A 23,486-nucleotide genomic window follows, 5' to 3' on the forward strand; every position below is an offset into this window, starting at 1 on the left:
CCTCCAGATTAGATCCAAGACTGTCCCATCCTCTGTCGTCGAACTACAGTACACGGATGACGCTTGCGTCTGCGCACATTCAGAGGTTGAACTCGAAGTCATCGTCAACACCTTCACCGAGGCATAAGAAAGCATGGGCCTTACACTAAACATTCGTAAGACAAATGTTCTCCACCAACCTGACCCCGCCACATAGCACGGTCCCCCAGTCTTCAAGATCCATGGCGCGGCCCTGGACAACGTGGACCACTTTCCATACCTCGGGAGCCTATTATTAGCAAGGGCAGACATCGACGACAAGGTTCAACACCGCCTCCAGTGCACCAGTGCAGCCTTCGGTCACCTGAGGAAGAGAGTGTTCGAAGATCAGGCCCTCAAATCTGGCACCAAGCTTATGGTCTACAGGGCTGTAGTAATACCCGCCCTCCTGTATTGCTCAGAGATATGGACCATATACAGTAGACACCTCAAATCGCTGCAGAAATACCACCAATGATGCCTCCGCAAGATCCTGCGAATCCCCTGGGAGGACAGATGCACCGATATCAGTGTTCTCAATCAGGCCAACATCCCCAGCATCGAAGTACTGACCACACTAAACCAGCACCATTGGGCGGGCCACATTGTTTGCATGCCCGACACAAGACTCCCAAAGCAAGCGCTCTACTCGGAACTCCTACATGGCAAGCGAGCCCCAGGTAGGCAGAGGAAATGTTTCAAGGACACCCTCAAAGCCTCTTTGATAAAGTGCAACATCCCCACTGCCACTTGGGAGTCCCTGGCCAAAGACCGCCCTAAGTGGAGGAAGTGCATCCGGGAGGGTGCTGAGCACCTCGAGTCTCGTCGCCGAGTGCATACAAAAAACAAGCGCAGGCAGCGAAAGGAGTGTGTGGCAAATCAGACTCCCCACCCACCCTTTCCTCCAACGACTGTCTGTTGCACCTGTGACAGAGACTGTGATTCCCGTATTGTACTGTTCAGTCACCTGTGAACTCACTTTTAGAGTGGAAGCAAGTCTTCCTCGATTTCGAGGGACTGCCTATGATGATGATGATCCTGCACCAAGTCCCCTTCGCCTATCATTCCTGCTCTTGTCGACCGACATTGACCTCCAGTCTATCAACGCTTCCAATTTAAAATTCTCAGCCTCATATTCAAATCTCTCCATGACCTTGCCCTTCCTTATCGTTGTACCTTGCTCCAGCCTATAACCCTCCGAGAACTCTGCATTCCTTCAACTCTGGCCTCTTGCGTATCCCCCACTCCTTTTGCCCCACCATTGGCATCCATACTTTCAGCTGTCTAGGCCCTATGCCCAAGAATTCCATCCCTAAACCTCTCTGCATCTTCCTCTCTCTCCTCTTTTAAAACCCTCTTCAAAACATCTCTTTCTTAGTATGATTATGCTCCTGTGAAGCGCCTTGAGAGGTTTTCCTACATTAAAGGTGCTATATAAATGCATGTTGTTGTTGTTACTGGTCTCCTGACGGGTAGTAGGCTCATGAGGATAAATGCAGAAGAAGCTGGGGAGCAAATAGTGCATCCCAATAAAATGGAAACGAGCGAGCAAAAGATACATTTGAAAGAAAGAAAAGAAAGACTTGCATTTATATAACAGCTAAGGATGTAGCAGAGAGTAGCGATTTGGGTAAACATTAGCAGAGTGGGTCAGGAAGGGATAGAGAGTTTAACAAGGTAATAGGGAATTAGTGACTAAGGTGACATCAGGGAAATATAGAAAAAAGTTAAAACTAAAGGCACTATATCTGCGCAAAGCATTCGCAACAAAAGAAGCTGGGGAAGAAATAATGCATCAGAATAAAGTGGAAAAGGGTAAGCCAAAGATAAATCTGAAAGAAAGAAAAGAAACACTTGTCTTTATATTTACATCCAATAAAGTACTTTTTGAAGTGTAGTCACTGTTGTAATGTAGGAACTGCAGCAGCCAATTTTCACACAGCAAGATCCCACAAACAGCAATGAGATAATGGCCAGATAATCTGCTTTAGTGATGTTGGTTGAGGGATAAATGTTAGCTAGAACTCCGGGGGAACTCCCTTGCTCTTCTTCAAGTGCCATAGACTCTCTTACGTCCATCTAAGAGGACAGATGGGGACCTCGGTTTAATGTCTCATTGAGACATTGGGAAGTGCACATTGATCCAATAAAAGAAAAGAAAGAACTTGCATTTATATATTGTCTTTCAAACCCTCATGGCGTCCAAAACCGCTTCACATCCAATAAAGTACTTTTCAAATGTAGTAACTATTATAATGTAAGGAAATGCAACAGCTAATTTGCCCACAGAAAGATCCCACGAGCAAAAATGTACACCAGTCATTGAAAGCAAACACGCAGGTGCAGCAAGCAGTTAGGAAGGCAAATGGTATGTTGGCCTTCATTGCAAGAGGATTTGAGTATAGGAGCAAGGATGTCTTATTACAGTTATACAGGGTCTGGGTGAGACCACACCTGGAGTATTGTGTGCAGTTTTGGTCTCCTTACCTAAGAAAGGATATACTTGCCATAGAGGGAGTGCAGCGAAGGTTCACCAGACTGATTTCTGGGATGGCAGGCCTGTCATATGAGGAGAGATTGGAGTGACTAGGCCTGTATTCACTGGGGTTTAGAAGAATGAGAGGGGATCTCATTGAAACGTATAAAATTCTGACTGGGTTGGATAGACTGGATGCGGGGAGGATGTTTATCCTGGTGGGAAGTCCAGAACCAGAGGTCACAGTCTCAGGATACGGGGTAGGAAATTTAACACCGAGATGAGGAGAAATATTTCACTCAGAGGGTGGTGAATCTGTGGAATTCTCTACCACAGAAGGCTGTGGTGGCCAAGTCACTGAATATATTTAAGAGGGAAATAGATTTCTGGAAACAAAAGGCATCAAAGGGTTATGGGGAAAAAGCAGGAATATGGTGTTGAGATAGAGGATCAGCCATGATCATGTTGAATGGTGGTGCAGACGCAAAGGGCCGAATGGCCTACTATTGCTCCTATTTTCTATGTTTCAATGACCAGATGTAGGTTGAGGGATAAATATTGGCTAGGACACTGGGGATAGCTCTCCTGCTCTTCTTCAAAATAGTGCCATAGGATCTTTTACATCCACCTGAGAGGTCAGACATTTCATCTGAAAGATGATACCTCTGACAATGCAGCATTCCCTCGGTATTTCAGTGGAGAGGCAGCTTAGATTTTTTGCATTTAAGTCCTGGAATGGGACATGAACCCACAACCACCTTCTGACTTAAAGGCAATGATGCTACCCATTGAGCTACTGGCTGACTGGGTTGCTAAGTTTTAGGGTCACTACTTAGGATGCTAGAGGACTCCATACCTTTGCCACTCTGCAGTAGATCAGTAGTAAAATCAGAAATACGTTCATAAAGACCACACTTGCTAACATATAGGGGTTTATTTACAATCAACTTGGCTGTAGGTCACCCATCAACCACCTTTGCTAGAGAACAGGATAAGAAATTGAAGGTAAAGAAAATGAAACATGTCATGAATCATATCAATGGCACATATCATGGTGTTAATGAGGTAGCGCAATGAAAATATAACATTGCTCTATGTATTCAAAATATGATTTATTTTTTATATCTTTTGTGTTGAAGGTACAATCACTTCTACGTAAGAATCGAGCATTTCAAGTCATGCCCCATATCATGCAATTGGAGGTTTGCCAAGCAGCAGTCTATCAGCAGTAAGTGACAGGCTTACAGAGACATCGCAGAACTTATCTAATAATCTATCTGCCAACTTTAGTGGAGTATTTACTCCTTAGTTATCACAAAATAAAATTGTGAGAGCAAAGTTTAAATATGGGTGTAACAGCCAAGAATGAAAAGTGACCAGTTTGTCTTCTACAATGAAGCTCTCAACAACTGAAATTGATGGCGCTGGCAGGACTGGTAAATTGGTGCTGGTGGGTAATTAACATTAGCCCAGTGCTAAACTCACTGTGCAAGGCTGTTTTGGTGGCGTTTGTCCCAACAGGAGGCCCAATGTAGGCTGTGGGACCAGATCACTGAAGTCAGTGAATGTATCTTCAAAAGCCGTCTCCTACCAACTGCGCCACTAGCCTCACACACTGCTCAATGCATGACTCCCTCCACCCAATCACTCATCTACCAACAATCTGTACTAAACACGAGACACACCTTCCATTCCTAGCTTCACCTCACCCCTTTGGAGGAGACGGTGCTGGCCATTCTTGGCAAGGGCATGGCTGAGTCCTTGGGCAGCGGTGGGGCTGAAAGGATACAAGAAGCTGATATTCTCATAGGTTATCCTCCTCGCATGCACCTCTTGCTTTCCCGCCCTCTCCTCACCACAACTTCACCCTTGTGCCTTCCTCATTTCACACACCCAAGAAATGCAGCCTACCCAGCCAATAGTTGAACAAGAGGGAGAGCAGAGTGAAGAAGAAAAAGAAACACCATTAATCATTTTCACCCTCCCAGCTATCAGCTCCTTAAGGTCGAACAGTAAGGCCATTTGCAAAGTCCCCCACTGAAAGTCAGCAGCCTTCCACCTGGCATAGACATAGAAGCATTGAAACATAGAAAATAGATGCAGGAGTAGGCCATTCGGCCCTTCGAGCCTGCACCACCATTCAATATGACCATGGCTGATCATGCAACTTCAGTACCCCATTCTTGCTTTCTCTCCATATCCCTTGATCCCTTTAGCCGTAAGGGTCACATCTAACTCCCTTTTGAATATATCTAACGAACTGGCCTCAACAACTTTCTGCGGTAGAGAATTCCACAGGTTCACAATTCTCTGAGTGAAGAAGTTTCTCCTCATCTCGATCCTAAATGGCTTACCTCTTATCCTTAGACTGTGACCCCTGGTTCTGAACTTCCCCAACATCGGGAACATTCTTCCTGCATCTAACCTGTCCAATCCCATCAGAAGTTTATATGTTTCTATGAGATCCCCTCTCATTCTTCTAAATTCCAGTGAATATAAGCCTAGTCGATCCAGTCTTTCTTCATATGTCAGTCCTGTCATCCCGCGAATCAGTCTGGTGAACCTTCGCTGTACTCCCTTAATAGCAAGAATGTCTTTCCTCAGATTAGGAGACCAAAACTGCATACAATATTCAAGGTGTGGCTTTACCAAGGCCCTGTACAACTGCAGTAAGATCTCCCTGCTCCTACACTCAAATCCTCTCGCTATGAAGGCCAACATGCCATTTGCCTTCTTCACCGCCTGCTGTACCTGCATGCCAACTTTCAATGACTGATGTACCATGACACCCAGGTCTCGTTGCACCTCCCCTTTTCCTAATCTGTCACCATTCAGATAATATTCTGCCTCCCTGTTTTTGCCACTAAAGTGGATAACCTCACATTTATCTACATTATACTACATGCAAGAAGCTGCCGGAGTTGCATCCATCCTTCAACATCCTACTCTACTGCTTCTTCCTCTCTGTTTCTTCTTCTCTGCTTCTTTCTCTCTGCATCTTCCTTTTCTGCACCTTCCTCTTCTATGTCTTCATCTTCTGTGCCCTCCTATTCTGCATCTTCTTCTACCCTCTGCGAGTGGAAGCTGGAAATTTGAAATTAAAGCAGAAAATGATTTCAGCATTCAGCAGGTCGGGCAGCATCTCGGCCTGAGATGTGAACTGTTTCTCTCTCCACAGATGCTGCCTGACCTGCTGAGTATTTGCAGCATTTTCTGTCTCCTGAGGGGCGTTCCTTTACCATCCGAGGTCTTGTAAGTGCCGAAAAGCACTCCCTGCACTCCCTTAAAAACATTTAACATGTATTGCACCAAGCCACTACTTCAATAAAATAAAAAAAAGTTCAAAAGCTTAAATGCAAACTTACCTGAAAGATGTGTGTGTCCCTTTAAGTAGTGCTGACAGAATCCCTGTCAGTTTGTTTGCACACTCGTTTTTCAGAGTGAGCTTAGGATCCAGCACTAAATCCAGCGCAAAGGTCGAATTTTGCAAAGCACGCTGACTGATGTCACGCTCTTGATATTTGCATGTCCAGGGCCAGCGCTATTGGCATCGCTAAGGCCCTCACCAAAATGGGTCAACCGAGTCCCGCACCAGAGAAGCGTGTTGGAGTGCTGGCTGCCATTTTTGGCCAGGATTGCGCGCGAACTCATGGCGATAAGATAGGGAATTTCTCGGCAATGGGGCCTTATATTTTGGCTGGGCTGATATAAGACTATACAACTTGACAAAATAAGCTAGAGCCTCTTCCCCTATTTATTTTGTGGCAAGGGTGGCAGTTCCTTTACATGAATATCTTGATTTATTGCAGTTGGTAGTAAAACGGTTAAGGCTGAAAAAGTTAATGCCTTTGGCAAAACTTCATGCCAGAACCATGGTCCAGTTATACACGCCATGTAATTTCTTTAAAAAACAACCCCCTTCACAGTTTATTTTTATCAGATGGGGTTGAGAATGATTCCTGTTCTGCTGAGGCTTTAGGCGGTGGCCCTATTTGATGTCATAAGACAGGTCAAATGGTTGGTTTCTTTAAGTGTCTATAGGCATAGGAATATGTCGACTATGTTTTTCCTATCATGGCAGAGGGGAAGAGGCTGGAGACTCAATCTTATAATTGAAGTATTCAATATATGCTTTCTATTCTATTTAGATATGAAGCCAAAACAATAATAGTGCGAGAAGGCCACCCACCTGAAGCATGTTATTTTGTACTCACTGGTAAACTAGCAGCTAAATCAAGTACAAAAAATCAGAATCACCTCTCTGAAGTTCTGAATGAAATTGAGGAGGGTGATTTGTTTGGGGTAAGATTCTTTGCATTGAGCACTTATCTATACCTTATTAAAAATCTTACGTCTGCTCATGCTTTCTGTCTGCACTACTTGACTTTATGTTGCCATGTTTTTGTCATACTTTTTGTGTCAATGTTTTCCCAGTACCAAAACGGCTCTCATCAAAGTCACAAATGACATCCTTTGTGAGTGTGACAAAGGTAAACTATCCCTCCTCGTCCTTCTGGACCTGTCTGCAGCCTTTGACACAGTTGACCACTCTATCTTCCTCCAACGCCTCTCCACCATTGTCCAACTGGGTGGGACTGCACTTGCATGGTTCCTTTCTTATCTATCTAATCGTAGCCAGAAAATGTCCTGAAATGGCTTCTCTTCTCACTCCCACATCGTTACCTCTAATGCCCCCAAGGATCTGTCCTTGGACCCCTCTTGTTTCTCATCTATATGCTGCCCCTTGGCGATATCATCCGAAAACACGGAGTCAGTTTCCACATGATGACACCCAACTCTACCTCGCCACCACTTCTGTCGACCCCAGCTTGGTATCTAAATTGTCAGATTGCTTGTCCGACATCCAGAACTGGATGAGCAGAAATTTTCTCCAATTAAATATTGTGAAGACCGAAACCATTATCTTTTGTTTCCACCACAAACTGTGTTCCCTACCCACTGACTCCATCCCTCTCCCTAGCATCAATCTGAGGGTGAAAAAAACTGTTCACAACCTAGGTGTCATATTTGACCCTGAAATGAGTTTCCAGCCACATATCCGCGGCAAAACTAAAACTGCCTTTTTCCACCTCCATAACATTGTCTGCCTATGCCACTGCCTCAACTCCTCTGCTGCTGAAACCCTCATTCATGCCTCTAGACTTGACTACTCCAACTCACTCCTGGCTGGCGTCCCACATTCTACATTACGTAAACTTGAGCTCATCCAAAACTCTGCATTTTGTGTCCTAACTCGCACAAGTCATGATCACCCATCACCCCTGTGCTTTCTGACCTACATTGCCTCCCGATTAAACAATGCCTCGATTTCAAAATTCTCATCCTTGTTTACAAATCACTCCATGGCCTTGCTGCTCCATATCTCTGTAATCTTTTTCAGCCTCCCTATCTCTGTAATCTTTTTCAGCCTCACAACCCCACAAGATGTCTGCGCTCCTCAAATTCTGCCACGTCCCACATTATAACTGCTCAACCATCGTTGGCCGTGCCTTCAGCTGTTTGGGTCCTAAGTTCTGGAACTCCCTCCTTAAACCTCACCGCCTTTCTATCTCTCTTTCCTCCTATAAGATGCTCCTTAAAACCTATCTCTTTAACCAAGCTTTTGGTCATCTGCCTTAATTTCTTCTTTTGTGGCTCAGTGTCAAACTTATCTGTTTTATCTTGTTACACTGTGGTGAAGCGCCTTGGGACATTTTAATACGTTAAAGGCACTATATAAATAAAAGTTATTATTAGTATTATTATTATTATGAATTCCTTTGTCTACATCTTTAATGGGGTTTGCTTATGAAAACTCACCACTCTTATTGCACAATCTGGCGACTAGGTTCTAACAAGTTATTGAAAATGCTTTCTGAAAATATTTTCACACAATTGTTTTTCAGTAATTGGAATTGTGATATCCAAAATAAGGGTTAAACATAATTTAAAAATCAACACATTAGATATCTCACAATAAATTGATTAAATTAATTGAAATTTATTTTGTGTATTTTAATGTTTTTGTTAAAGTTTTTAGTTGAAAGCTTCAACTTCTGCCAAAACCCTGAGCTTAGACTTGATATTTTTGCTCTAAACTTGGATTGTGCTGACTAAGCATGTGCAATGTAACTAATTTCCCAGGATGCATCAATACATGTTCATCAGATGTACTGATGGAATATTGTTCTTTAACTTCTGGCACTTTCTGCTCAATGGCTTTTCTTCAAATAATTTTGCAAAACAATTTCAAAAGCTTTATTGAGGTAAAATTTTATTGAGCATATAATTACAGTGTGACAACTTGACGAAGATAGTTTCCATTATAAATGTAGACATTGAAAAGGAAATATAAAAAATAAAGAACGAAATGCACGCATTTAAAAGGGGTCCTGAATTACTTCTGAATGCCTGGTCCATGGTAGCATAGTGGTTAAGTTACATGACTTGTAATCTGGAGATGTGAATGCTAATCCCACCACGCCAGTTGTGGAATTTAAATTCAGTTAATTAAATAAATCTGGAATAAAAAGCTAGCAACCTCAAACCCCACTTCACCTGAAGTCGACACTTGGTCTTGACTTGCCATGGGAAAGTTAACTCGCTTTTGTTATTAAGAAGAACGTCAGTTTAAAACTTATCAATGTAATTGCTGACTATTTAAGCCTTTTCTTTTTTTTTCAGGATGCTGCACTTTTAACCAACACAAAACGGCCTGCTACAATTTTATGCGAGACTAATGTAGAACTCTTGCTGATAAACAAGGAGGTGTGTGTTTGAGTTGGTGAGCTATAGTTACCAGCGGCTGGTAATGACACAAAAACATTATATCACTGTCAGTATGCTTCTGTTAACAATCTTACTGAACTATTGAAGTGTTCTTAACTAAAATATACACTATATTTGAAGCTGACCATAAAGATAGCTGATCTTCTTGTAGTCAATTATACAGAAGGTATGGTCTGGTTTCCTGGAGACTACTCACAACAAACATAAATAATTACTGACTAAAATTAGCACATATATCAGTCTTTAAAGAAGTCCCTGTGTTTCTCACAGCGTCTATTTTTATAATCCATAATGGCTGTGAAATGTTTCTGTGCCAGCTACAAATTATTTCTCTATTAACCTTACACCAATGATCTCACAATTGTTAATCCTTCAGTTTGAATGTCATGAAGAACAATAGATAGCTAACGTTAGTGGTGCAAGATTACAAGAAACTATTTTCATATTCTAAGAGTAATGTTAGATACATAAGGGCCAGAACATTAGTGGAAATTCAGTGGAAATTCTGTTTTCATGCTTAACCAGGGTTTTTGCCAAATTTCGGATAAAGTTGCGGTGTCAGAGCCTGAGAAGACCCATGGTAATTCTTTCCTCGAAATATGATTTCAGAAACCTGCACTTTAGATTGATGCACCAGTTAGAAAACTGATGAAACTTGGCACTCACAGTTAGATATCATGTAACCAACTAGATTAGTGTCCTATAATTACTGTCAGAAACCACCCTGTAATGTGCAACCATTTTTTTATACTTGCAGATTCTTGATTTCAAACTCAAAATTAGGGCCCCAAGTTTCCACACGCGGCAAAACAGGCGCCCCTCCGAGCTGGGCGCCCGTTTTTCGCGCCGAAAACAGCGCCTGAAAAAAACCGCGCTATTCTCGAGCACTTTGCAGCTCGATGGCTGCTTGGCGTGGCGCACAGGGGGGCGGAGCTTACCACTCGCGCCGATTTTGTAAGTAGGAGGGGGCGGGTACAATTTAAATGAGTTTTTTTCATGCTGGCAACCCTGCGCGTGCGCGTTGGAGCGTCCGCGCACGCGCAGTGTGAAGAAAACATTGGCACTCGGCCATTTTAAAAAGTGCTGCAGAAAAAGTGAAAATTTGTTTATTGAACCCTTGCAAAGGCTTGTATTTTAATTTTCTTGATATTTCTGTGTGTGAGGGTGAGGGAGTGCATTCTGTAATTAAAGATAGACTGTGATAAACGGGACACATGCTCTTGTTTGAGACTATTCAAATTCTTTGTAGCTGTTCAATTTTTAAAATTTTTTAATAAAACCACATTGCCCTTCCATGATCAGCACTGAGGCTTCTTGCAGCTTTCTCCCCCTGCCGTCAGTCGGGCCCGACGGCAAACGGCTGCCTCAAGTAATGAGGCTTCCTGCAGCCTTCTCCCTCCCTCCCCCCCCCCTGCCGTCGGCCGGTCCCGACGGCAAACCGCTGCCTGAAAGGCCTGCCTGAAGCACTTTCACACAGATAGGAACATGGTTTATTTAATCTTTTCTTTGCTTATAAATTTTTATTCAGGTTGGATTTATTTGTATAATATTTGTATAAGTATAACTAAGGATTTATTGTAGAATTTAATGACTTCCCTTCCCCCCCCTCCCCCCCGCCAACCTCGTTCCCGACACCTAATTTGTAACCTGCGCCTGATTTTTTAATGTGTAGACAAGGTTTTTTCAAGCCTACAAAAATCTTCACTTGCTCCATTCTAAGTTAGTTTGGAGTACGTTTTCACTGTGGAAACTTTCAAATCAGGCGTCAGTGGCCGGACACGCCCACTTTTGAAAAAAAAATTCTGTTCAAAAGTGAAACTGTTCTACCTGACTTGAACTGCAGAAAACTTAAATGTGGAGAATTGCGATTTCTAAGATACTCCGTTCTCCACCAGTTGCTCCTAAAAATCAGGAGCAAATCATGTGGAAACTTTGGGACTAGGTGTGGAGGACATTAGTTTGCAATCTGATGAAAGCAATGTTTGAATTTGCTTGAAGGATCATTGCTCTATTGCTTACTACATTTGTACAATTCCCATTTTAAGTCTGTGGGATTCTCTGAATGAAGCATGTTTGATTCTATTATGAAGGCACATTAACACAAAATGATTTTGAATTGCAAATAACAGTCAAAAGCAACATTTAAAGAAAGGTATACAACAGCCATAGGCACTGCCTTAAGCATTCTAAAGAACCACAGCTAGTCAATTAGGCTGCGGATGGGGTTATTTGTGCAAATACAAGTTAAGCCATTTATTTAATTATTAAATATTCTGATTCGATTTTTAATTATTTTTTATTTTCAATTCTCAGGATTTTCAATCCATACTGGGCAGATTTTTCCAGCAGCGCTATAGTGCAGTCACTGACTTACTGAGGTACTGTAAACTTTTAATTCAATAAAATGTTATACAGTTGGGCCAGAAATTGCTGCAATGGTAGATCTCATGGTGAATGACATTAATTGGACTTTTATGCTCACCGTTGACATTGCATTATATTTGCGACGTAAATTGCTGGAACATCAATAGCTGGTTCCTGCATCACTGGAGGTGCACCTCAGGTAACCACAAGTCCTGAAAGTCAAGCACCTGCTACCGTCTTAGGTGGGAGCGCTGGAAAGATGAATTCATGTACTTCTCGGCACCATCTGCAATATGACTGATAATAGCAATTTGAAAATAAATTTCTGCACTTGCCTTTGGGCTTCCTGCCTCCTGAGGCCAGTACACATCTCCCTTCTTGGTGTACTGACTTGAAACGATCCCTGACCTTCTGTGAGGCTGAGGTTGCCAGGACTTCCAACAGCAGGGATCCCTGTTCCCTCCCAGATTCACTCCCAGCATCTCAGTGGCCTTGTAAAGGGTGGACCGAGCCTCCGACATAAGCATTTGGTAATTTGCAGTACAGGCTGGGATCAGGCGTATTTGGGTTGCAGTGTAATTTAAAGCCTTTCTGCCGCGCTCCCATTCAAGTTGGATGGGAGTGTGCTGGAACAGCCATGGAATTTCAGCCGCAGTATTTGCAATCCCATTAAGGCAGCTATCTATTTATCACCACTAGATGGCATTCAAATATAATGTAATGCCAATATTTTATAACATTGGTTTTGTACTTTTTGTATTAGTTTTGTTAAATTACTTTATATTGATAATATTGCAATGCGTCTATCAATGTTCTGATCCTTTACTGGAGATATAAGGATCAATTCAATGATCTTGGCTGAAAAGGCTCCAGGAATGCTTCTTTCCCAGGTGACTCTGCGCTACACCAGTGGCCAGCTGGTCCGACCCAATTGAGTGAGGTCAGCTTGATTTATTTTATGAGTGGAGCGAGTGCTATGATTGGTGCAGATGGGATATCAGAGGAGCAGTAGCTCTTAAAGGGTTGCTCCCACTTAAAACTACCCCAAACTTTTGGCTGCAACAAATCTCCAAGGCTAGAAATGGAAAGTGGGCATGGGAACATAGTAAGCTGCTCCTTTGAACGAGGCTGCCAATTAGCAAGGGGAGACAGCAAGGATTGACAATGGAACTCCCAATCTGAAATATTTGGAGTGGGATTGATTGAGGCATGACTGTGGTGACTTTGTGCCAGCCTAGCAAAGTTAGTGCCCTCTATTACTGAATCTTCTTAATTCTCTTCAAAAATAACCCACTCTTCACAATAGCATGAAATGTAATGTATTTGTATCAGTAGTGAGTCCTTAGCCATTTCATACTGGCATCATGCAAATAGATGCTTTTCTTCTTGTGCAGGCATCTTGCAAGTTGACAGAGCTAACACCAGAGATGATCAGGAAGCCTGTCTATCTCCTGCACATCCATCTCACACACATACTGCTCACATAGGCACCAGCATCACTGGTGGAGGATTTGAATGTTTAAGGTGATGGATGGTGTGCCAATCTGCTCGCCTGATTGATCGAACGCTGACCCTGCCAGATTTTCTGAAGTCAGCCAATTTTGAAAATTCTGGACAGGCCCCTGGTATTCTGAATACGCTGATTTAAACACCTGCAGCATCTTAAAGGATTAAGCATCTTCACTGGAATAATTTTTGGAAAGCAGCGTTGCAAGTCATTGCAGAATGTATGAGAGGTCTGCTGCAGTGCACAGAGTCCCCACTGTTTTACAGGCTGCAGTAGAAGTGCTGCTGTCTCAAATAAATCAGAGGAAGGAACCATTGCTTGTGACTGGATTGAGAAGGACTTTAAAAAATGTCTCCCAGGCATAGTGGAAGGAAGGACCATGGAAGCCAGTACCAAATCTACAATCCCACTTACTGCAATTCGGTGCTGCAGGAAGTTTAATGACCTCACCAGGGCATGTAAGATTGGTCGGTCAAGCCAGCTTGTGCACATAGGTAACACCTAGGAGGAGCATTAGATTAAGTTTAAGAGGTCAAACATCACACACTTGCACCATTGACAAGCTAGGAGGAAAGAAACATTAGAAATCTGACTTCATGCTCGTTCATACCCAGTGGGGAGCAATATTCACAAGAAGCGAATGGTAGGAAATGGTGGCCATGCAGCCCATGATTTTCTATTGATTCGTTTTTAATGGACGGAAAATCAATTTTGTATGCCTGTGATTTCCCGCAATGTATTTTATTGAATTCCGCTCCCCTCCAGTTACAGAATTTTGCTGAAGGCATGCGTGTAGGCATGTAGGCTTTAATTAAAATTATGTTGCACCTGAGATGTTGTGCATGCAGACATTGTTTTTTTCAAGGTTTGGCAAGTGACTTTCAAGAGGTGGCAACTACGGGAGCAGTATGAGTTAATGCACAGGCGACTGACGAGAAAAGTGCATTTTTGTGGTGGGAAGTAGGAAGATATAGACAGGACTCTTCATGCAGTGGTGGTCAAGAAAAGGTCATTTGTATCAGATTGGCACAAACATAGAAACATAGAAACATAGAAAATAGATGCAGGAATAGGCCATTCGGCCCTTCGAGCCTGCACCGCCATTCAATAAGATCATGGCTGATCATTCCTTCAGTACCCCTTTCCTGCTTTTTCTCCATACCCCTTGATCCCCTTAGCCGTAAGGGCCATATCTAACTCCCTCTTAAATATATCCAATGAACTGGCATCAACAACTCTCTGCGGCAGGGAATTCCACAGGTTAACAACTCTCTGAGTGAAGAAGTTTCTCCTCATCTCAGTCCTAAATGGCCTCCCCCTTATCCTAAGGCTATGTCCCCTGGTTCTGGACTTTCCCAACATCGGGAACATTCTTCCCGCATCTAACCTGTCCAGTCCCGTCAGAATTTTATACGTTTCTATGCGATCCCCTCTCATCCTTCTAAACTCCAGTGAATAAAGGCCCAGTTGATCCAGTCTCTCCTTATATGACAGTCTAGCCATCCCTGGAATCAGTCTGATGAACCTTCGCTGCACTCCCTCAATAGCAAGAACATCCTTCCTCAGATGAGGAGACCAAAATTGAACACAATATTCCAGGTGAGGCCTCACTAAGGCCTTGTACAACTGCAGTCAGACCTCCCTGCTCCTATACTCAAATCCCCTAGCTATGAAGGCCAACATACCATTTGCCTTCTTTACCACCTGCTGTACCTGCATGCCCACTTTCAGTGACTGATGAACCATGACACCCAGGTCTCGTTGCACCTCCCTTTTTCCTAATCTGTCGCCATTCAGATAATATTCTGCCTTCGTGCTTTTGCCCCCAAAATGGATAACCTCACATTTATCCATACTGTTCTACATCTGCCATGCATTTGCCCACTCACCTAACCCGCCCAAGTCACCCTGCAGCCTTTGATCGTCCTCCTCACAGCTCACACCGCCACCCAGTTTAATCTCATCTGCGAACTTGGAGATATTACACTCAATTCCTTCATCTAAATTGTTAATGTATATTGTAAAGAGCTAGGGTCCCAGCACTGAGCCCTGCGGCACTCCACTAGTCACTGCCTGCCATTCTGAAAAGGACCCATTTATCCCGACTCTCTGCTTCCTGTCTGCCAACTAGTTCTCTATCCACATCAGTACATTACCCCCAATACCATGCGCTTTGATTTTGCACAGCAATCTCTTGTGTGCGACCTTGTCAAAAGCCTTTGAAAGTCCAAATACACCACATCCACTGGTTCTCCCTTGTCCACTCTGCTAGTTACATCCTCAAAAAATTCCAAAAAATTCGTCAAGCATGATTTCCCTTTCATAAATCCATGCTGACTTGGTCCGATCCTGTCACTGCTTTCCAAATGCACTGCTATTTCATCCTTAATGATTGATTCCAACATTTTCCCCACCACTGATGTCAGGCTAACTGGTCTATAATTACCCGTTTTCTCTCTCCCTCCCTTTTTATAAAGTGGTGTTACATTAGCTACCCTCCAGTCCACAGGAACTGATCCAGAGTTGATAGACTGTTGGAAAATGATCACCAATGCATCCACTATTTCTAGGGCCACTTCCTGAAGTACACTGGGATGCAGACTATCAGGCCCCGGGGATTTATTGGCCTTCAATCCCATCAATTTCCCTAACACAATTTCCCACCTAATAAGGATATCCTTCCGTTCTTCCTTCTCACTAGACCCACTGTCTCTTGTCCATTCGGAAGGTTATTTGTTTCTTCCTTCGTGAAGACAGAACCGAAGTATTGGTTTAATTGGTCTGCCATTTCTTTGTTCCCTATTATAAATTCACCTGAATCCGACAGCAAGGGACCTACATTTGTCTTCACTAATCTTTTTCTATTCACATATTTATAGCAGCCTTTGCAGTCAGTTTTTATGTACCCTGCTAGCTTCCTCTCGTACTCTATTTTCCCCCTCTTAATTAAACCCTTAGTCCTCCTCTGTTGAATTCTAAATTTCTCCCACTCCTCAGGTTTGTTGCTTTTTTTATATGTCTCTTCCTTGGCTTTAACACTATCCTTAATTTCCCTTGTTAGCCATGGTTGAGCCACCTTCCCCGTTTTATTTTTACTCCAGACAGGGATATACAATTGCTGAAGTTCATCCATGTGATCTTTAAATGTTTGCCATTGCTTATCCACCGTCAAACATTTAAGTATCCTTTGCCAGTCTATTCCAGCCAATTCACGCCTCATACCGTCGAAGTTGCCTTTCCTTAAGTTCAGGACCCTTGTTTCCGAATTAACTTTTTAACCAATAAGGGAATTAAGGGTTACGGGGAGCGGGCGGGTAAGTGGAGCTGAGTCCACGGCCAGATCAGCCATGATCTTGTTGAATGGCGGAGCAGGCTCGAGTGGCTAGATGGCCTCCTCCTGTTCCTAATTCTTATGTTCTTATGTTCTCTCCATCTTAATAAGGAATTCTACCATATTATGGTCACTCTTCCCCAAGGGGCCTCGCACAACAAGATTGCTAATTAGTCCCTTCTCATTACACATCACCCAGTCTAGGATGGCCAGCTCTCTGGTTGGTTCCTCGACATATTGGTCTGGAAAACCATCCCTAATTCACTCCAGGAAATCCTCCTCCATCGCCTTGCTACCAGTTAGGTTAGTCCAATCAATATGTAGATTAAAGTTGCCCATGATTACTGCTGTACCTTTATTGCACATCTCCCTTATTTCTTGTTTGATGCTGTCCCCAACTTCACTACTACTATTTGGTGGCCTGTACACAACTCCCACTAGCGTTTTCTGCCCTTTGGTTTTCCGTAGCTCCATCCACAGCGATTCTACATCATCCAAGCTAATATCCTTCCTTACAATTGCATTGATTTCCTCTTTAACCAGCAACGCCACCCCACCTCCTTTTCCTTTCTGTCTATCCTTCCTAAATGTTGACTACCCCTGGATGTTGAGTTCCCAGCCTTGGTTCCCCCTGGAGCTATGTCTCCGTGATGCCAATCATATCATATGCGTTAACTGCTATCTGCGTAGTTAATTCATCCACCTTATTCCGAATACTCCTCGCATTGAGGCACAGAGCCTTCAGGCTTGTCTTTTTAACACACTTTGTCCCTTTAGAATTTTGCTGTAAATTGACCCTTTTTGTTTTTTGCCTTGGATTTCTCTGCCCTCCACTTTTACTCTTCTCCTTTCTATCTTTTGCTTCTGACTCCATTTTATTTCCCTCTGTCTCCCTGCATAGGTTCCAATTCCACTGCCATATTAGTTTAACTCTTCCCCAACAGCACTAGCAAACACTCCCCCTAGGACATTGGTTCCGGTCCTGCCCAGGTGCAGACCGTCCGATTTGTACTGATCCCACCTCCCCCAGAACCGGTTCCAATGTCCTAGGGATTTGAATCCCTCCCTTTTGCACCACTCCTCAAGCCTCGTATTCATCTGAGCTATCCTGCGATTCCTACTGTGACTAGCACGTGGCACTGGTATCAATCCTGAGATTACTACTTTTGAGGTCCTACTTTTTAATTTAGCTCCTAGCTCCCTAAATTCATCTTGTAGGACCTCATCCCATTTTTTACCTATATCGTTAGTTTCTATGTGTACCATGACAACTGGCTGTTCACCCTCCCTTTTCAGAATGTCCTGCACCCGCTCCGAGACTTCCTTGACCCTTGCACCAGGGAGGCAACATACCATCCTGGAATCTCGGTTGCGGCTGCAGAAACGCCTATCTATTCCCCTTACAATTGAATCCCCTATCACTATAGATCTCCCACTCTTTTTCCTGCCCTCCTGTGCAGCAGAGCCAGCCACGGTGCCATGAACTTGGCTGCTGCTGCCCACCCCTGATGAGTCATCCCCCTCAACAATACATAGAAACATAGAAACATAGAAAATAGGTGCAGGAGTAGGCCATTCAGCCCTTCGAGCCTGCACCGCCATTCAATGAGTTCATGGCTGAACATGCACTTCAGTACCCCCTTCCTGCTTTCTCGCCATACCCCTTGATCCCCCGAGTAGTAAGGACTTCATCGAACTCCCTTTTGAATATATTTAGCGAATTGGCCTCAACTACTTTCTGTGGTAGAGAATTCCACAGGTTCACCACTCTCTGGGTGAAGAAGTTTCTCCTCATCTCGGTCCTAAATGGCTGACCCCTTATCCTTAGACTGTGACCCCTGGTTCTGGACTTCCCTAACATTGGGAACATTCTTCCTGCATCTAACCTGTCTAAACCCATCAGAATTTTAAACGTTTCGATGAGGTCCCCTCTCATTTTTTGAACTCCAGTGAATACAAGCCCAGTTGATCCAGGCTTTCTTGATAGGTCAGTCCCACCATCCCGGGAATCAGTCTGGTGAATCTTCGCTGCACTCCCTCAATAGCAAGAATGTCCTTCCTCAGGTTAGGAGACCAAAACTGTACACAATACTCCAGATGTGGCCTCACCAAGGCCCTGTACAACTGTAGCAATACCTCCCTGCCCCTATACTCAAATCCCCTCGCTATGAAGGCCAACATGCCATTTGCTTTCTTAACCGCCTGCTGTACCTGCATGCCAACCTTCAATGACTGATGTACCATGACACCCAGGTCTCGTTGCACCTCCCCTTTTCCTAATCTGTCACCATTCAGATAATAGTCTGTCTCTGTTTTTACCACCAAAGTGGATAACCTCACATTTATCCACATTATACTTCATCTGCCATGCATTTGCCCACACACCTAACCTATCCAAGTCACTCTGCAGCCTCATAGCATCCTCCTTGCAGCTCACGCTGCCACCCAACTTAGTGTCATCCGCAAATTTGGAGATACTACATTTAATCCCCTCGTCTAAATCATTAATGTACAATGTAAACAGCTGGGGCCCCAGCACAGAACCTTGTGGTACCCCACTAGTCACTGCCTGCCATTCTGAATAGAAACCATTTACTCCTACTCTTTGCTTCCTGTCTGACAACCAGTTCTCAATCCACGTCAGCACACTACCCCCAATCACATGTGCTTTAACTTTGCACATTAATCTCTTGTGTGGGACCTTGTCGAAAGCTTTCTGAAAGTCCAAATATACCACATCAACTGGTTCTCCCTTGTCCACTTTACTGGAAACATCCTCAAAAAATTCCAGAAGGTTTGTCAAGCATGATTTCCCTTTCATAAATCCATGCTGACTTGGACCTATCATGTCACCATTTTCCAAATGCACTGCTATGACATCCTTAATAATTGATTCCATCATTTTACCCACTACTGAGGTCAGGCTGACCGGTCTATAATTCCCTGTTTTCTCTCTCCCTCCTTTTTAAACAAGTGGGGTTACATTAGCTACCCTCCACTCGATAGGAACTGATCCAGAGTCAATGGAATGTTGGAAAATGACTGTCAATGCATCCACTATTTCCAAGACCACCTCCTTAAGTACTCTGGGATGCAGTCCATCAGGCCCTGGGGATTTATCGGCCTTCAATCCCATCAATTTCCCCAACACAATTTCCCGACTAATAAGGATTTCCCTCAGTTCCTCCTTCTTACTCGACCCTCTGACCCCTTTTATATCCGGAATGTTGTTGGTGTCCTCCTTAGTGAATACCGAACCAAAGTACTTGTTCAATTGGTCTGCCATTTCTTTGTTCCCATTTATGACTTCCCCTGATTCTGACTGCAGGGGACCTACGTTTGTCTTTACTAACCTTTTTCTCTTTACATACCTATAGAAACTTTTGCAATCCGCCTTAATGTTCCCTGCAAGCTTCTTCTCGTACTCCATTTTCCCTGCCCTAATCAAACCCTTTGTCCTCCTCTGCTGAGTTCTAAATTTCTCCCAGTCCCCGGGTTCACTGCTATTTCTGGCCAATTTGTATGCCACTTCCTTGGCTTTAATACTATCCCTGATTTCCCTTGATAGCCACGGTTGAACCACCTTCCCTTTTTTATTTTTACGCCAGACAGGAATGTACAATTGTTGTAGTTCATCCATGCGGTCTCTAAATGTCTGCCATTGCCCATCCACAGTCAACCCCTTAAGTATCATTCGCCAATCTATCCTAGCCAATTCACGCCTCATACCTTCAAAGTTACCCTTCTTTAAGTTCTGGACCATGGTCTCTGAATTAACTGTTTCATTCTCCATCCTAATGCAGAATTCCACCATATTATGGTCACTCTTCCCCAAGGGGCCTCGCACAATGAGATTGCTAATTAATCCTCTCTCATTACACAACACCCAGTCTAAGATGGCCTCCCCCCTAGTTGGTTCCTCGACATATTGATCTAGAAAACCATCCCTTATGCACTCCAGGAAATCCTCCTCCACCGTATTGCTTCTAGTTTGGTTAACCCAATCTATGTGCATATTAAAGTCACCCATTATAACTGCTGCACCTTTATTGCATGCACCCCTAATTTCCTGTTTGATACCCTCCCCAACATCACTACTACTGTTTGGAGGTCTGTACACAACTCCCATTAACGTTTTTTGCCCTTTGGTGTTCTGCAGCTCTACCTATATAGATTCCACATCATCCAAGCTAATGTCCTTCCTAACTATTGCATTAATCTCCTCTTTAACCAGCAATGCTACCCCACCTCCTTTTCCTTTTATTCTATCCTTCCTGAATGTTGAATACCCCTGGATGTTGAGTTCCCAGCCCTGATCATCCTGGAGCCACGTCTCCGTAATCCCAATCACATCATAGTAGCAATTTTTAAATCCATTTTAACGTTACTGTTTACAGTTACAAACATTACACTTCAAGTAAATCGTCCTTTAAGTCTGAGGTCTGCCCAGTGGCCAGTTCCAGAATACATAGGTGATTACAATAAAAGTCTACTTCACCTGGGCTGGCGTGCTCGTCATCCTCTGCTGTGGGAGTGTTTCGACCAGGGGACTGCTGCAGTTTTATGATTAAGTTCATTATGTCCTCTGCACAGTCCTCGCCTGGTGTTGGTGGTTCCCTCTGTTCCTCAATCGCGGCGGTCTCGAGCTGGTGTGCTTCGATCGCTGCGTCGCTCCTGGTATTCCAGAGGTGGGGTGTGCTGGGCACTTCGCTGCTCCCGTTATCCTGGAGCTGGTCTGCGTTGGTCGCTGGTTTGCTCTCGGTGTTCCGGAGCTCGTGTGCGCTGGGTGCTTCGCTGCTCGCGGGTTCCTGGAGCAGGGCTGTGCTGGTTGCTTCACTGCTCCCGGTCGCCTGTGGCTGTGGGTTGGCGTATTGCCTCTTCTTTTGGTGTCGGTGGTGAGAGGGAGGTGACCAAAGCGGTGTATCTGTTTTGCAGGGGGATGACCGCAGGGGACCCCTGCACTACCTTCCTTGCACTGCTCTTCCTGTTGGTCACCCATTTACTATCTGGCTGTGTACCCTTTACCTGCGGTGAGACCAACTTGCTAAACATGCTATTCACGTCATTCTCAGCATCGTGGATGCTCCAGAGTTCATCCACCCGCAGCTCCAGTCCCACAATGCGGTCCATCAGGATCTGCAGGTGGATGCACTTCCCGCACACATAGTCATCAGGGACACCGGAAGCGTCCTTGACTTCCCACATAGTAGATCTCTTGCAGCTGGTGACAAGGTTGTCCTTTTCATCTTCTTCAGGCTAATCCCTCTGCTGCCCTGGGGTGTGTTCCTCCTCTATGGCCTTCATAAGGAGAAGTTTTTATAAGGTAAAGTCGTGCAGTATTCAGCACACCATTGAGACCTGAGTCAGAGGCGTTCTTTCAGAATTCCAATCGTGCTCTATGATGACTGTGGTGGAAGCATGGTCCTCATTATAGCAATGCTCAGTTTAGTGTCCTAGAAAAGGGCACAGGTATATCCTACGAAATTGGATGTTTTTTAGGAAGTTGAGCAGTATCTCGGAAAAAGCCAAACTAAAGAGCGTTCGCTCTTTGTTCTGTAACCAAAAACATAAAACATGTAGGGAATGAATTCTGTTGGGATTCTCCCGATCACCTGCTGTAACTTTGGCGGATGACCCTCAGAACCCCCGTAGAAACAGCATAAACTGCATCTACACAATTTCTCTGGAGTTTCCATGGCTTTTTCAGTGAAATTGTGCCGGACAATCAGAAGTGAAAATTCAACCCCATAGTTTGTTATGTCAAAAGACATGGATGAGCAGCAAAGTGGCAAAACTGCATCAGGTCTCCCCAAGTCTTTAACAACAACTGAGGCAACATTGTGTTTGGTACATCCCTACTTTTTTTTAACTGCAGAAAGAAATTTGACATTGCAACAAGAGACCTCTATTAATGATACAACACACCCTTTGACGAGTGAAAGATGTACCTGAACTTTCAAAGCATATGCATCCCTTCTTTCATATAAAAGCTAAGAAAATGATATGTAAATACTTACTGATGAAAATTATAAAATATAATTCAAGAAATACACAGAGCCAAAGAACATTTGTGAATTCAGAGCAGTACAAACATAAAAAAAAATTTTGGGTCTAGAAATTGGGCCACTTTGCTGTCCTGGCAAAAAATGGTAACGGCCACTCTAGCATCCTTCTCTGGCATTGGACTCAGTGGGCGCCATTTTGATGAGGGCCTGAGCACTGCCGATAGCAGCCCTGACCCTGGACATGTAAATGAAGAACGGGTGACGTCAGTCGGAGTGCAGTGCCGACTTAATATCATGCTTTGCAAACTTCGACCATAGCGCTGACTTCAGCACTGGGTCCTAAGCTCACTCTGAAATCCGAGTGTTCAGCACACTGACAGAGACACTGTCAGCACCTTTAAAGGGGGAACACATATCTTTCAGGTAAATTTGCAATTAAGCTTTTGCACTGGATTTAAAACATTTTTTATTGAAGTAGTGGCTTGGTGCAATACATGTTAAAAGTTTTTTAGTGTGCAGGGAGTGCTGCTGGATACTTGCAAGGCCTCAGATGATAAAGGAAGGCCTCTGTGAAGACAGAATATGCTGGAAATACTCAGCAGGTCAGGCAGCATCTGTGGAGAGAGGAACAGAGTTCACGTCTCAGGTCGAGATGCTGATTGACATGCTGTGTATTTCCAGCATTTTTTGCTTTTATTTCAGCTTCCCAGCATTCACTCGCAGAGGGAAGAAGAAGATGCAGAAGAAGAGGAAGCAGAAGGAAGGATGACATCCCCTTTCTGGCCCGAATATCTGGAATGGAATCATTCGCCTATGGTACAAGTGACCACAATCCCAATTCCCCTTTCAGCGTTTGTCCCACACCTTACCGTTCCTTTGTTATTGACCATCATGGCATCCTCTTGGCCACAATGCTGAACTAAAAGCCACCACAAAACTTTTCAATCCACCTACATACGTCTATCAATCCAATGTGATATTAGGAAATCAACTCAT

At 43.9% G+C, this 23,486-nt stretch overlaps 1 protein-coding gene across 1 annotated transcript in view; it reads left to right on the forward strand.

Moving 5' to 3' along the window:
* The window catches only part of LOC139228968 (cyclic nucleotide-binding domain-containing protein 2-like), a 326,735-nt gene that overhangs the window by 64,022 nt on the left and 239,227 nt on the right, over positions 1–23,486 (forward strand). The window contains exons 5-8 of the mRNA XM_070860580.1: positions 3,634–3,722; positions 6,643–6,796; positions 9,179–9,262; positions 11,597–11,661. Of these exons, the coding sequence (XP_070716681.1) occupies positions 3,634–3,722; positions 6,643–6,796; positions 9,179–9,262; positions 11,597–11,661 (392 nt within the window). The remainder of the gene's footprint in view (positions 1–3,633; positions 3,723–6,642; positions 6,797–9,178; positions 9,263–11,596; positions 11,662–23,486) is intronic.

Source organism: Pristiophorus japonicus, chromosome 2, assembly GCF_044704955.1.
Source record: "Pristiophorus japonicus isolate sPriJap1 chromosome 2, sPriJap1.hap1, whole genome shotgun sequence".
Taxonomy (NCBI): Eukaryota; Metazoa; Chordata; class Chondrichthyes; family Pristiophoridae; genus Pristiophorus; species Pristiophorus japonicus.